Source organism: Ochotona curzoniae, unplaced genomic scaffold, assembly GCF_017591425.1.
Source record: "Ochotona curzoniae isolate NIBS_2020 unplaced genomic scaffold, NIBS_Ocur_1.0 contig_1302, whole genome shotgun sequence".
Lineage (NCBI taxonomy): Eukaryota > Metazoa > Chordata > Mammalia > Lagomorpha > Ochotonidae > Ochotona > Ochotona curzoniae.
This window is the reverse complement of record NW_024465035.1, coordinates 16,183,518-16,197,731: the sequence shown is the minus strand read 5'-3', so window position 1 is coordinate 16,197,731 and position 14,214 is coordinate 16,183,518. Positions and strand designations below refer to the sequence as shown.

General features: G+C 46.7%; 1 protein-coding gene across 1 annotated transcript in view; it reads right to left on the bottom strand.

Annotated features, from left to right (window-relative positions):
* The window catches only part of TRANK1 (tetratricopeptide repeat and ankyrin repeat containing 1), a 66,588-nt gene that overhangs the window by 44,306 nt on the left and 8,068 nt on the right, over positions 1-14,214 (bottom strand). The window contains exons 3-8 of the mRNA XM_041003950.1: positions 11,023-11,173; positions 9,901-10,019; positions 6,268-6,351; positions 5,562-5,700; positions 3,412-3,543; positions 2,512-2,682 (exon numbers count right to left, since the gene is read on the bottom strand). Coding sequence (XP_040859884.1) covers positions 2,512-2,682; positions 3,412-3,543; positions 5,562-5,700; positions 6,268-6,351; positions 9,901-10,019; positions 11,023-11,173 — 796 coding nt within the window. The remainder of the gene's footprint in view (positions 1-2,511; positions 2,683-3,411; positions 3,544-5,561; positions 5,701-6,267; positions 6,352-9,900; positions 10,020-11,022; positions 11,174-14,214) is intronic.

Here is a 14,214-nt window from a genome sequence, read left to right as displayed (position 1 = left end):
GGAGACCGTTAGTTACCCACAGAGATCACCATCAGAGTGTGACAGCCACGAGTGCCACTGCTTTCTAAGAGAACTTGGGGAACCCGAGGTAGACTCTAAACTGTTTGCCCTTCCCGAGCTCTGTCCTCCCCTTCCCTATCCGTTTTAACTGTTCTTTTTACTTTTTCCTCCGTTTCGCTCTGGTATTTAAGTAATTGTGCTAGCATGGCAAGAAAACAGTTAAGGCCAGTAGTCTGAAACACCTTCACGTATTCAAGTGGCCAGCGAGTTTACAGATGAGTATGGGGGTTTCAAGTTTGACTGTGTTTGCATGGCAGACAGGCAGGCACGAAAGGAACATGTCTATTGCCAGGCTTGCCATCTGCCACCTGGGTCACCAGCTAGCCTGTGACGGCAGTGGATCCAGTTATAAAAAAAACCAAAAAGGGATGATTTACGCTAAACACTACAACGTTGAACAAAACAGACTCAATATTCTAAGTATTGGTCATTAGAATTAATACAGAAATCTGCAAACAAATCAACCATTTCTATCTTGCACTAGTGGCCCTTTCGTTTGTTGTTACTCTAGGATCTAGAAATTCAACGCCAAGGTAATCCACTTGCTTACCACAGTTATCTTTCTTAAAAACAGACTACTCTCGGGCCCGGCTCGGTGGCGCAGTGGTTAAGGTCCTCGCCTTGCATGCCTGGGATCCCATATGGGCGCCGGTTCTATCCCAGCAGCCCCGCTTCCCTTCCAGCTCCCTGCCTGTGGCCTGGGAAAGCAGTCGAGGACGGCCCAAAGCTTTGGGACCCTGCACCCGCGTGGGAGACCCGGAAGAGGCTCCTGGCTTCGGATCGGCATAGCATCAGCCCGTTGCACTCACTTGGGGAGTGAATCATCGGACGGAAGATCTTCCTCTCTGTCTCTCCTCTCTGTATATCCGCCTTTCCAATAAAAACATAATAATAAAAATAAATCTTAAAAAAAAAAAGACACAGCTTTCAAAGAACATCTGTGAGAAGGAGGACTAGACACATACACTCATCTCGCCTCGGTCTCATGAAGTTAGGAAAATGACAAGATGAAACCCAAAGAAAGATGAGGAAGTGGGCTAGGGAGACTGTGAGAAAGCAGCTTGCATCTCCCCCACAGAAAACTTCCCCAACTCTGGCAACCACAGTGATCCCGGGTCCATCAGACTGTCGCCCACTCTGGAAGCATAAGCTTGCTACATGCTGCTCAGCCATCCAAAACAGGGAGTGTCGCTGGGGAAATTCACTTAATGAATTACAGGAAATGTACACTATCCATCTATTAAGATTTAGGGAACACATTCTTCATTCATGAATACGAGCCATCCAAAAATGAGAAGATGACTGGCATGAATGGCCTTACAGTACAGAGGATTAAGCCGCCTCCTGCAGTGTCGGCTTTCCATCCAGGCACCAGTTTGTGTCCCAGCTGCTTCTCTCCCAATCTAGCTCCCTGTTAACACGCGTGGGAAAGTAGCAGAAAACAGTCCACTTGCCTGGGCATCTTATCCATGTGGAAGAGATACACAGGTTCCAAAGATGTTAAAATGTGATTGGAGAGGCAGTACAATATACTATCAATGAAACGGGATGCCTGTTATCAGGCAAATTTTCAAACAATATGAGAATAAAAACTTTTGAAAACTTCCATAAGTCCACTGCTCATGCTTCCTCATGATTAAACAACTTAAGTCTTTACTAAAGACTTGACTAAGTACTCAAGCAAATTAAAAAAGGTATCTGTGGGAATGGCATGAGCCAGAGTCCTGCGTCCGTGCAAGAAGCATTAAAACACAGACACTTCAGCAAACAGGAATGTCTAAGGAGTATCACACTTAAATAGCAAATTCCTCGGAGTATTTTATTCTTTCCCCCCAGTCCAGGCATGCTACTCGTGGCCGAAGTGTAACATTTACACAATTACACAGCCATGAAAACATCACACACTGGTTTTCAACTTTTAGAGTCAACCTATAGATGCATGCAAATCCTAGTTAAGGAATAGGATGACGAGGATACCCACTGCCAGGAAAAAAAAAAAAACAAACACATACAACTGGCACAGCCAAGTGCTTCCCTTTACGATGCAGAGTTTGTCAACGACCGGTGTTCCAAAGTAATATCAACAAAGAGATATTAAGTGTGTTTTAAATCGGTGGCAGTGATTTGTTTCTAAGAATAGCCTTCACTCTTTTCACCTTCTGTTCTGTTCGAACTCTGAGTGTATGCTGTACGCATGGACAGAAAAAAAAAATTTTTTGTCCGAAGGTAGATGAAGTTTGCAGAATATCTTAGATGTTTTCCAAAAAAAGGGATGTCTCATTCTGTTTTCAAAAAAAAAAAAAAAACAAACAAATACATCTTCTGAATATTGGAGCCGGGGATGGGGGATGTCTCACATTGACAATTTATCAAAAATGGTTTAACTGATTTGGATATAACATCACGGAACCAGTCTAAGCCCCCCGAAAGTTGATTCATGGGAAGCTATACCTGACAGGCCCTTAGAACACGTGGCCAGTCTTCCCAAGTGACTGTTGATTTTCTCGATGGCTCTGAAGTTCTTATTCCTCTTCAGGACGTCCACTGTGGAGCGAGACTGGCGATCCAGCAGACAGGGGTCTGCGCCAAAGTGCAGGAGCATCTGCACGTCTTCCGTTTGTCCTAGAACGGGCCAGAACAACAAGGGGGGCTTGTCACACTTCCTTCCATAAGGAGATGTTCCCATGAATGATCTTCCGCCTAGTTTGCTGCCTAAGCAGCCTGGACAATCTCAGAGGCTCTCTGTTGATGGAACCTGAACTAGCAGTGTTGGGGAGTTCCCCCAACTCCCCAAAGCCAGGGGTCCCACGTGGAGTGGGAAGGACAATAGCTTTGAAGAGGTTCAAAAGTGCACTCCCCTCTACCTTCTCCCCTCTCCTTGGCAACAAGCAAGGAGGAGGGCAACCTGGTTACTAGGCAACAGTTATAGCCCTGACGATGACAACAAGCTGTGACTTCAGATTTTTCTTTTATTATTCCCTAGAGAGGAAACGAAATATTCTTCCAGAGGAAAAGTGCATCTGGGGACAGAAGAAAAATGTGGCAGTTGCTCTGGCATCAGGGGCTTTCTGTTGTCACTGGAACCCAACCTACCCCCCAGCCCTCTAATATGTTCAGATGCTGTCTGTTTGTCAAGCCTCAGGAATCTCCGTGATCACAAATGCAACTGTTTCAGGATGCGATAGATACATGCCTGGGAGTGCGGAAGATTTGCGTGGGCATGGAGAGTTACCCAAATCAAGATCTGTGTGGGCCACACGCTGGCACAGGGGAACCTGGTGAGGAGTTGTGTGGGTTCTAGTGCCTGAAACCCTCCGGGCCACAGCGCCCTCCGGTGGGCCTCACACTTACGCTTCACGTCGTATCCCGGGGTGTTCCCAGCGACAACGTGCAGGACCGTGCAGCCGCTCTCATCCTTCTGGTTGATTCGGCCTTTCCACTGGGGCTTGTGCTTCATTAGCCACCTGAAAAGCTGGTTTTCTTCTAACAGAGAAAATTAAATTAAAACGAGTTACTGATGTTACTTTCTACACATAGGAAACCAGCAAAACAAACAGGCAATCAAATGGAGAATCAACACATGTTCCCATAAATGTGTGGAAAGATGCAGAATTTGTAAACAGAAGGAATGAATTCTAGAAAGTTCTCTTCATGACCTTAGGTCAGGTTCCCTAGAAAGCAGAACCGTGTCTTCTTAGACTTGTGACTTAATGAGAACAAGCTCTCAGGGAAAAAGAAAGTGAGGGAAATGGGACAGGGCCTCTAAAGAAGCAGCTGAGTGAGGAAGTGACGTTAGCAAGAGTGGGCTCTAACTGACCCCGTGAACCACTGTGAGGCTAGGGTCAGACCTAGTGCATCTCCCTGCTACTTAGCTGATCAAGCCCCCAGGGAGAGATGTGAGTTGAAGGACAACCTCCCTGGAAAGTGGTACTTGTGGACCAATCGCAATTCTCTGGTCAAGTGCTCCATCTGAGTTAGCTCGCAGGCAGTGCTGCCAGCAGGTGTGATGGGAGCCCGAGTGGGGCACCTGCCACCCCCGTTCCAATCAGCAAGCCGGTATCCCTGACGAAAAGACGACCCTCCTACGTTACTGACAATGGGCCAGATTTTCTGAGTCCTTTTCTCAGACTCCTCCACCGTAGGCCCAGAGATCTGGAGAAGCTACACACACCTTCTCCATCACCCCATCACCGTGGATACCGTATCACGGACACCGTGCCAGGGTTCTCCTCTGAGAAATGAACCAGACCACCCTGACCACCTGATCACAGCAATGCCACCTGCAGCCACAGGAACCAGCTTTTAGGCTCCACCGAAGTCACGACATGCAGGACCAGAGGCACGCTTCTCTGCTTCCCTTCCCTAATTCGCAAATGGGATGAGCCCCTGCCCTTCTGCCTGGGACAGAGTACAAGGCCTCATGGCAATGCTGGAAAATCAGAAGAAACTGTCCCTCCTTCCTCTTTTATAATTTTTAAATAACGAGAAAATCTTATAATCAGTCCTGAGTGCAAGAAGGGAACACACACAGGGCTTTCATACAGAAAATCACCTAATGTTTTCATTGTTTATAACCATTTTGGCAACATTTTCTACTACTTGAAAATTGTTTAAAAAAATAATAAACTAAGGTGACTGTAGGCCCAAAAGAACATTCTGAAATCCTTTATTCATCTTAAACCTTTTTCCATCTTAAAAAAATAATAAAGAGTGTAGATTTTTATAAAAAGAAAAAACACCTCTGAGACCATCCAAGCCCGCTAGCATTTTGGCCACATTTTCAAGTGGGTGGCGTGGGAAATGCCCTGCTCTTTCCTAATGGAGAGACCATCAGTGAGGTACATCTTCCCTACGGATTCCTGTCCAGGCGAGGAGCGGGCAGTGAATGCTTACAGTTCCAGGTCCATTCCAGGGAATTCTCATTGCTCTTCCTCTCTCCTTTTGAAGAGGCACCCCATCCCCCAGATTCCTCTTGGGGGCGCTTTCCCCATTTCTTCGCCTTGCACACGCTGGGATCCCATAGGGGCACTGGTTCTAATCCTGACAGCCCCGCTTCCCATCCAGCTCCCTGCTTGGGGCCTGGAAAAGCAGTGCAGGACAGCCCTAGGCCTTGGGACCCTGCACCTGCACCAGAGACCAGGAAGAAGTTCCTGGCGCTTGGTCTCGGATTGGCTCATCTCCAGCCACCTGAGGAGTCAATCAGCAGACAGAAGATCCTCCTCTCTGTCTCTTCTCCTCTCTGTATATCTGACTTTCCAAGCTCACTTGAATGTCAAGGCTCCAACCTGCTGCCGGGATCTGTCCAGAGAAGCAGAATCCTCTCCATGTGGGCCTCCTGCATGCTAGATTCCAAGACAAATGAAGATTGTGCTGTTTCCCTGATGCCTTCATCACTGTGAATATTCAAATGGCTAAACACTAGCTTCACTTGAGCTCTGCAGAGTCCCTGGCTCAGAGCCAGCAGGCCAGCCCCAAAGGTGCAGAACTGGGAGAAGACTCACTTGCTTGGATGCAGAGCTGCATAAGAGCATGCAGAGGGTAAGGTCCTATGGTCTCAAGGCTGGCACCGATGGAGATGAGCCACTGGACTAACTTGGGCACTTGTTCCATTTTCTCGGAAAGTCCAATGAGGACATATTTCTGGAAGAAAAAAAAAGAAAGACAAAAGAATTGAACCATGACAGTCACTCCAACAATACAAAACTTTAAACTCCATTCATTGTTTGGAATCGGTATAAACTGGATTAGTTGTGGCTCAGGCCTAAGGATTCTATAAATAACAAGTTTGTGGAGAGACAGCTGAAGGGGAAATCCAAGCTACACAGCCTGAACTGAAGCCACCTTAGGGGATGGCGCTGCGGCTCACCGGCTAATCCTCCACCTGCAAGCATTCGCATCCATATAGGTGAGGGGCTGCTTCATGTCTGTCATGTCCCGGCTGCCCTGCTTCCCATCCAGCCCCCTGCTAATGGCCTGGAAAAGCAGTGGAGGATGGCTCAAGTCCTTGGGCCCCTGCTCCTATGTGGGAGATTCAGAAGAAGCTCCTGGCTCCCGGCTTCGGATCGGCTCAGCTCCAGCCATTGCAGCCATTTGGGGAGGAAACTAGAGGATGCAAGATCTTTCTTTCTTTCTTTCTCATTCTCCTGTTTTCTGTAACTCTGCCTTTCGAATACTGATAAATAAATCTTTTTTTAAAAGTCACCTTACCTCAAAGAGGCTTTTCATTGACAGCTCTGGGACATGGATCTCTCTTGGTAGTCGGTCTTTTTTTGCCGACAGAAGTAGAAATGACTGATGAGAGTGGAGAAAAACAAAAGGGTGGAATAATAACAATTATCAGAGAACACAGGCTATTTTCAAGCTTTAAAAACAAAGATAAAATGAAACATCCTCTAGTCTTGTCTATTATTGTTAAAGCTACCTGCTGAATGTGTTAGTGGAAGCCATAATAAACACTAAAGATGCTGACGTGCAGAGAGATTAAGCAAGCATTCCTGTGTCACACAGAACATCCCAAGAGACCTCTACTGAGATCACCCAGCTATGCCAACAGGTCCAGGAACTCCAGGCCCTGGTCATGACAGCAGGCCTGGTCTCAGCCTCAGCTTCCACCATGCCCTCTCCTGTCTGCAGACTTAGGCCCACCGGAACCAAGGCCATGGCCATGTCTTGTTTCTAATTTCCTTCAGTTCGGTGCTCACTGTTCCCTGCTCATGCTATGCAGGCCCCACTGCCGCACATCCACACCAGATGCTCCATCAAGAGTGAAATCCTGACTGATGGCCTCTTATAAAATGCCTGGACTCTACTGAAGGCACAATGTTGGACTGGCCACTTGGGCTTAGATTCCATGGCCTTCCCCGAGATGCAATGAAGACCTAATTAGGAGCATCTAGCTTCCCTCTACCTCAGCACCCCCTACCTACGGCATGAAGCTCTGTGCATTCCACTCCACACTGGAAAGACAGGACAGGGTTGTTCTGTGGGTCCTGCAGATGCAACTACATTTCTACTGATGAGATGTAAAGCTCCCTACTCAGACATCCATGTTGGCATGTGGAATCAGAATTTTACAACTTTAAAAAACAGTAAATCTGGAAAGATCCCTTATAGATCACTCAGTACAGTCATCGTACTTAAAAGGAAAAGACTTCACAGGGCCCTAGATGTCTGACTCCTGGTACACCAAGAGTTCAATTCATTTCCCTTATTTCCTGCCATGTGGGTGGCTTTCAGATTAGTTCCATGCACAAACCATAGGCCTTCCATAAACGTTAAGACAGTATTACTAGGTGCTCGGAGGCGCTATTTCTAATTCTCTACCCTGAGAGGACAGGGTTTATGCTGCACCTGAAAAGAATGAGGAAATAAGGCACAGCAAGGAAGTTTAAGTGGAAGATTAGGATTCAAGGAAATATCTGTGCGACACAAAAGCCCAGGCTGCCCAGCTGGTGCTTTTGTGGCCCTGGGATCGGATCCTACAGTCCCACATAGCTAGTACTGAAGGCTCTCAGGCCCTTAAAACGGCAGTAACCCCTCCAAGGAGCATAAGCACCACTGAACCCTCACTAGCTAGTGCAGGGTGAAAAGGATTGTGGACAGGAACATCGTATAGTTGGTTGTCCTCATATATCCTTACGATCAGAGAAAGACAAAGCAAGAAGTATGGCTGCCACATTTTCCTTATACTAAAATCAGAGGGATTTGGCTGGTTAATAATCTCAACAACCTTCCTTCTTCAATGATGTCCTGGTTCAAATGTTATTGTGGCATCAAAATGAACAAATAATACATTACAATCCTCAGTGGCAATATAAAGAAATCATTTGGCTGCCATCATTGCCGTGCCGATGGCAGAATGGATGGCCGGATTGTGGGGACTCGGGGTGCAGGCTTGCAGAGGGCCAGGAAGGCAGCACCAGCAGGAGCCTGCAGGGACCAGGGGGCTCACATCCAGGCAGGCAGAGCAAGCTGGAGATTTCCGCACATGCTTGATGCTGGGCTGGGTAAGGGAAAGGAGGGGAGGGGAAAGCATGCTAGACTGGACTAGACTCCAGCACCCACTGGTGTTCATGAAAGCCACGGTGGGTACAGGACAAGCTGAGCTAGGTCTTTGCTCCTGCTGAACCACATAAGAGCTGTGTCTGAGCGTGGACCAGATGTGGCTGGGATGTAGCAGCCAACAGTAAGAAACGGAATGGATATGGGCTGGATGGGCAAGGCCACTGTTCCTGCCAGGGTAGAAGGTAGACTAAGATGGGCTGGGTCAAAATCCACTGGTATGTGCAAGATCTGCCACAGGGAGGAGACCTGACAGAGGAGCTTGGCAGGTGCAGCCTAGCCCAGCCCAGCCAGTCCCCAATCCTGCCCTGATGTGGACTAGCTGATGACCATGAGAGCTAGAACTGGTGACATGAGTCTGGGAAGGGATACAATGCCTGTTGGTGTGCATGTGAACTGAGTTAGGGGAAGAGCCAGGCCAGGCTAACCAAATGTACCCACTGATACATGCATAAGCCAGAGTGGGTGCAGCATGGTTGGGCTTTGCCATAGCATCAGTTGACAAGTCCTGGGACTGGGGGAAAATCCTGTCAAGCTAGATTGCTGAACCACCTGGAGAATGCAAGATCTGGGAGTGGGCCCAATAGGGAGACTGTGGGCATCTCTCTGATTGGTTGCAACTCCCACTGATGAGCATGAGAACCAGGGCTGGGGGCAGGCCTGGGTAGACAGGTGGTAGCACCTGCCAGCATGAATGTGGGCTGGATAGTGGGGTTGGCTGGGTTGAAGTAGGCTTCAATGCCCACTGAGGTATATAAGAGCTGAGTGGGACGTGGAACATACTAGACTAGTCTGCTGCATATACTGGTAAGCACAGAAACCATGGCTGGGTGCAGGCCTAGTGGCAGTTATGGTTGGTCACTTGGACTAGGCTGTAGTTCCCGCTGGTGTACATGAGAGCCAAGGGTATGGCTGGCAGGATCTGGATGGGCTGGAGCACCCATCAGTTTGTGTAGGAGATGGGTGGAGCTGGAGACAGAACTGACCCAGAAATTTTAACTGCAACTACCAGTGTGTGCATAGGCTGATGTGGGTCACAGACAGAGCTGGACTCTGTACTGTCAAGCACACACAACAGTCAGATCTGGGGTCACGTCAGACGAGGCTTGTTTGAGGGTCCCCCAAACTGAATCACTGGACTCAGAATTTCAACCATGGGGAGAATCGCAGCATCTATGGTCTGACCATGGAGTGCATGTGTCAGAGCTGGACCTCCTCAGAGGCTCAGAAGGAACAGAGGACATGGAGGATATGGCAGCACATTGGAACCTGCAGAGGACACCTGGTACCATACTACAAGAAGGAGAAAAGAACAAATTGATCAACTACCCCAGCAAAGTATTGATAGCAAATATCTGGGCAAATGGATACTCTAAGGTAGGCTATGTCGGCCAATTGACCTTGGAAGCACTTCCTTATCCTTGGATTGGTGAGATTGGCAGCCTTTCAGAGCTATCAGAACCTAAGCAGAATCCTCAGCGCATACTCCACCCTGGGGACCCTAGGATGACAACAGGCGGCCGTTCCCCATCCCTGGACACTGAGTTGGTAGAGAGGCTCTGGGTGTGGCTTCTCCCCTTATCTACCCTCCCCCCCTTTTCCCACAATGTAGGAAGAAGCAAAAAGAAAAGATGAAAACAATGGTCTCACCCACTTTCCCCTAACCCTTCTCACCCCTAACAACTATGTAAATATCATCAAAAATACAATTTGAAAAAAGTAAATCATGGCATCACAGTATACTCTTCTCTTTAAAAAGCCATCTCTTCTTTTACTTACATGCCACAATCCTTTCTTCGCCAACCTTTCTATTACACACTGCCACACTTGTGTTGAAAATCCAGCAGTGAAAAGATGATCGAAGCAGGGCAAGAAACTTTGCAAAACAATGGAGTCACCTGAAATAAAGTTTCAGAGTTTATAAGTTTTGAAATTGGTGACATGGAGAGGAATGGCAACTGGACTCACACAGCATCCTCTTCTTGCCCTGTGGACACAAAAGGAAAGAAACAACTACATTTGTCCTGCCCAACTTCCTCCGTATCTGATCCTCCCCACCCTGATCAGAGGTCCACATGGGCACGCATCCCTCACAAATATGTAAACAACGTTAGTAAGAAACTAAAGAACGAAAGAAAAACAAAAGAGGGGGAAAAAAGTTGTATGAACGCATATGTATGTAGGGTCTTCACAACAGAGTGGAGCCTGCACGAATGCCCACAGCACAAGGATTTTCACTGCATCTAGACAAAGAACAGGAAAATTGTGAAAGAACAACGGATCCTCTGGCCGAGGGTAGCGAATTCCAAGGTTGCTACTGAGCTAGATGGTGTGGGCATGCAGAAGCTAGTGGAAGATAAGGGTTACTTCAAAGACTTCAGATTTGCCGCGGCTTCCACTCCCAGTCCCCTTCTGGCTCTGGTATGTGAAGGACAGACCTCCCAAAGGAATCTCTACGGCTCAGCACCTGCAAGACAGACACCCCAGACAGCTCTTTCTGAAGTTAAGAGTTCCTCAAGTAATTTCAGTGTGAGATAGTCAATATAGCTGAATTCCTTCACAAGCAGGATGTGTTCCCAGCAGACTGGACAAAGTCACGTCAAAATGACGCGGAAGAGCAAGCATCACGTAAGACAAGAAGTATAAACAGGGACATTCTAAGAATAGTAACACAGAAAACTGAATGGGTCTGACACAAAACTCCAAAAGCTTTAACTCATTTTGCACAATAGAATTGGGGGGGTGTGTGTTTTACGAAGGCATGAGTTTCTAAAATGCTTTCCAATGTGTAAACCACTTTTATTCACAGATAGCCAACAAGAAACACCCTGGAATTTTCCCCCCAGGTGTCACTCAAATAAAATAACAAGGAATTTAAACAAAATTTTCCCCCTTACTTACTGCTCATAGTGGTGAAGATCCCAATAAGGAAATCGGGAATCTGTCCTTGCTCTTGGCTGTTCTGGAGAAGTCGCAGCCCCTCAAAAAACATGCGAGCAGCTTCGTAAGGCTGGAGCAACCGTAGCAAGGAATAGCCCGCTTGGTAGTATCCCTGAAATAGGACACAAAACAGAATGGAGGGGCCCAGCACAGTAGCCTAGTGGCCACCGTCCTTGCCTTGCATGCGCCTGGGATCCCATTGGGGCACCGATTCGCATCCCAGAGCCCTGCTTCCCATCTGGCTCCCTGCCTGTGGCCTGGGAAAGCAGTCAAGGAGACCCAGAAGAAGCTCCTGGCTTCGGGCTTTGGGTCATTTCAGCTCCGGCCACTGTGGCCGCTTGGAGAGTAAACCAGCAGATGGAAGATCTTCCTCTCTGTTTCTCCTCCTCTCTGTATATCTGACTTTCCAATAAAAAAAATAAATAAATCTAAAAAAAAAAAAAAGGAAATGGAATGCACCCCCATTTCGTCCAAACTACAAATCTAGCAACATGGAACATTTGAACTCCAGAATCTAGTCTTTCTTGTGATGGAAACCCGGAGTTCCAGCGAGCAGTTTCCATGTCAGATTCTGTACCACGTTTTTCCTGCCATAACTTACACCGCATCTAACATATAACACAGGGAGAAGGAAGCTGATTCGGTTCCAACAGTACATGTGGTTTACTTACTCATAGCTCAAATACAGCCTGGGGCAGACAGATGAAAAAAAATGAATAGTTTTCAAGAAAAGAATTAAGACTGTCACATAAACGCACAAGTTGTCCGCTGTGCTTTCAGAGTAAACACAATTTCCACCAGGTGTGTAAGGGGGGAAAATGTAATGATAAGAACAAAGATTTACTGAGTTCCACATTCTAAGCAAAATATACCAGAGGTTAAAAGTAAGTTGCTTTCACAACTGAATTTGAACTGTGGTAATGCAACAAGGTGGAGAAATCCACCATGGGGTGATGGTTCGGGGAGGGGTGGGGGGGATCCCAGTACCCATAATACTGTGTCACATAATGCAGTACAATTAATAAAACTTTTAAAAAAGATATTTTGTAGCAAAATAAAAATATCACTTTTATTTTTCCATGAAAAAAAATAAAGTAAGTTGCTTTGTATAAAGAAAATACAATGACCATGAGTAATAGAAAAAATGGTGCAGCGCTTCCTCCATACAGGCCATGGCACACCGAACCAGGAATGACATGATCCCACGTTCATCTGTTCATCAGAATCACCATCAGCCATTTTACCCAAACAGGTTTCCTAAAACAGCAAGCACTTCTAACTTTGCCTAAACACCAAATCTCTGACTTTTTTTTTTTTATTGCTCATGTGATTTTTAAAATGTTTTTGATTTTTAACTGACACAAAAGTATACAGAGTTATGGGTGTGATTTTTTTAAGTGTATTTATTTTTATTGAAAATAAGATCTACAGAGAGGAAGAGAGACAGATTCACTCCACTGATTGGCTCCCCAAGTGGCCACAATGGCCGGAACTGAGCCAATTGGAAGCCAAGAGCCAGGAGCCTCCTCCAGTATCCCATGCGGGTGGCAGAATCCCAAGGCTTTGGGGCTTTCTTTCCCAGACCACACGCTTTCCCAGGCCCTGAGCAGGGAGCTGGATGGAAGTGGGCCACTGGGATTAGAACCAGCCCCCATATGGGATCCCAGTGCATGCAAGGCAAGTACTTTGGCCACTAGGCTACAGGGCTGGGCCCTGGATGTGATACTTTGATACAATGTATGATGTCCAGGAACATTAAACATATCTGTGTTCTCAAATGTGTAATAATAATGTAATCATTCTTTCTTCTAGATTTTTTGGTATCTGAGGGTTGATTTGTTTTAAACTTGGAAGTCTGAAGACTTCAAGTATCAATCAAAAAAAAAAAAAAAAAAAGAGGGAGAAGGAATGCATTTGCCCCGACTCCCTACTCAGGTGCCTGGGAAAGCAGCAGAGGTCAGCCCACACGCTTACCCTGTACCCATGTGGGAGACCCAGCCAAAACTCCTGGCCTGGGACCAGTCCAGTTCTGGCTATCACAGCCATTTGGGGTCACAAACTAGCAAATGGAAGAGTCTCTCTGAAACACTGCCTTTCAAATAAAAATAATCTTTAAAAATAAAAAGGTTTTTTTTTTTTTCAACCAGGCAAACTAGCACAAAATCTTTCATTTCTTTACTTTCCATAGATTTGTTTTTAACTTTTTTTTATTCCCGAGGGAGGTGAAGGAAATCAGAATATGCCACCCCCAAAGATGCGATTTGGGTGTGAGTATTTTGTACTGAAATGACCTGAGATTAAACAAACTCAATAAGCAGTCTTGCCCAAATATCCCAAGCTAAAAGCGAAGACTCCTGAGAGGCAGGGTCTACCTGCACAGCCCTCCGCTGGGGACGTTCTGTGGCCATGAACCTGAGGCCATCCAACAGGGACACGGACCTGCGCAAATCTCGCGTACTTATCCCTGTATAAATCTCCGGGTTTTCACTCTGTCTTCTTACGTCTCCACAATGTGTTGGTTTTCGTTCAGAAGTGTATGTGAGCCCTCAGCCTCTCCACTTCTTTGGGATATTACTTCTTTTCCAGGAAGTTCCCTTGCCACGTAAGTACTAACATCAAATAATATCAGAATGCTTTTCTCCTCTCGCTCATCAGTTGGATACACAGGATGTCACTCGCTCAAACCACAAAAACAGGTAGACAGAAATTTTTTTTTTCTACTTTACAGAGGATAACGGAAGGAGTAAAGCAGAAAAAGGAAAAAAAAAAAATCCAGGAGCTTCGCATGGGGAACTGTGGAGCTTCTCTCCACTCACCTGCCAGCGTGTCTAGGCTGCTCCCCTTCCCATCCAGCTCCCTGTTTGTGACATGGGAAGAAAGTAGTGGCAGATGGCCCATAGCCGCATGGGAGACCCAGAAGAAGCTCCTGGCTTCAGATCAGCTCAGCTCCGGCCAATGCAGCCACTGGGGCAGTGAAGCAGCAGATGGAAGCCCTCCCTCTCCTCTCTGTAAATCCGCCTTCCCAATAAACATTAATAAATCTTACATTTATCTCTAAAAAGAATGGGGAAGTGAAGGTGGAAGTGGTCGGACATAGCTGATTAAGCCACCGCCTGCTACATCCCCTCTGAGCACCAGCTGCTCCACTTCTGA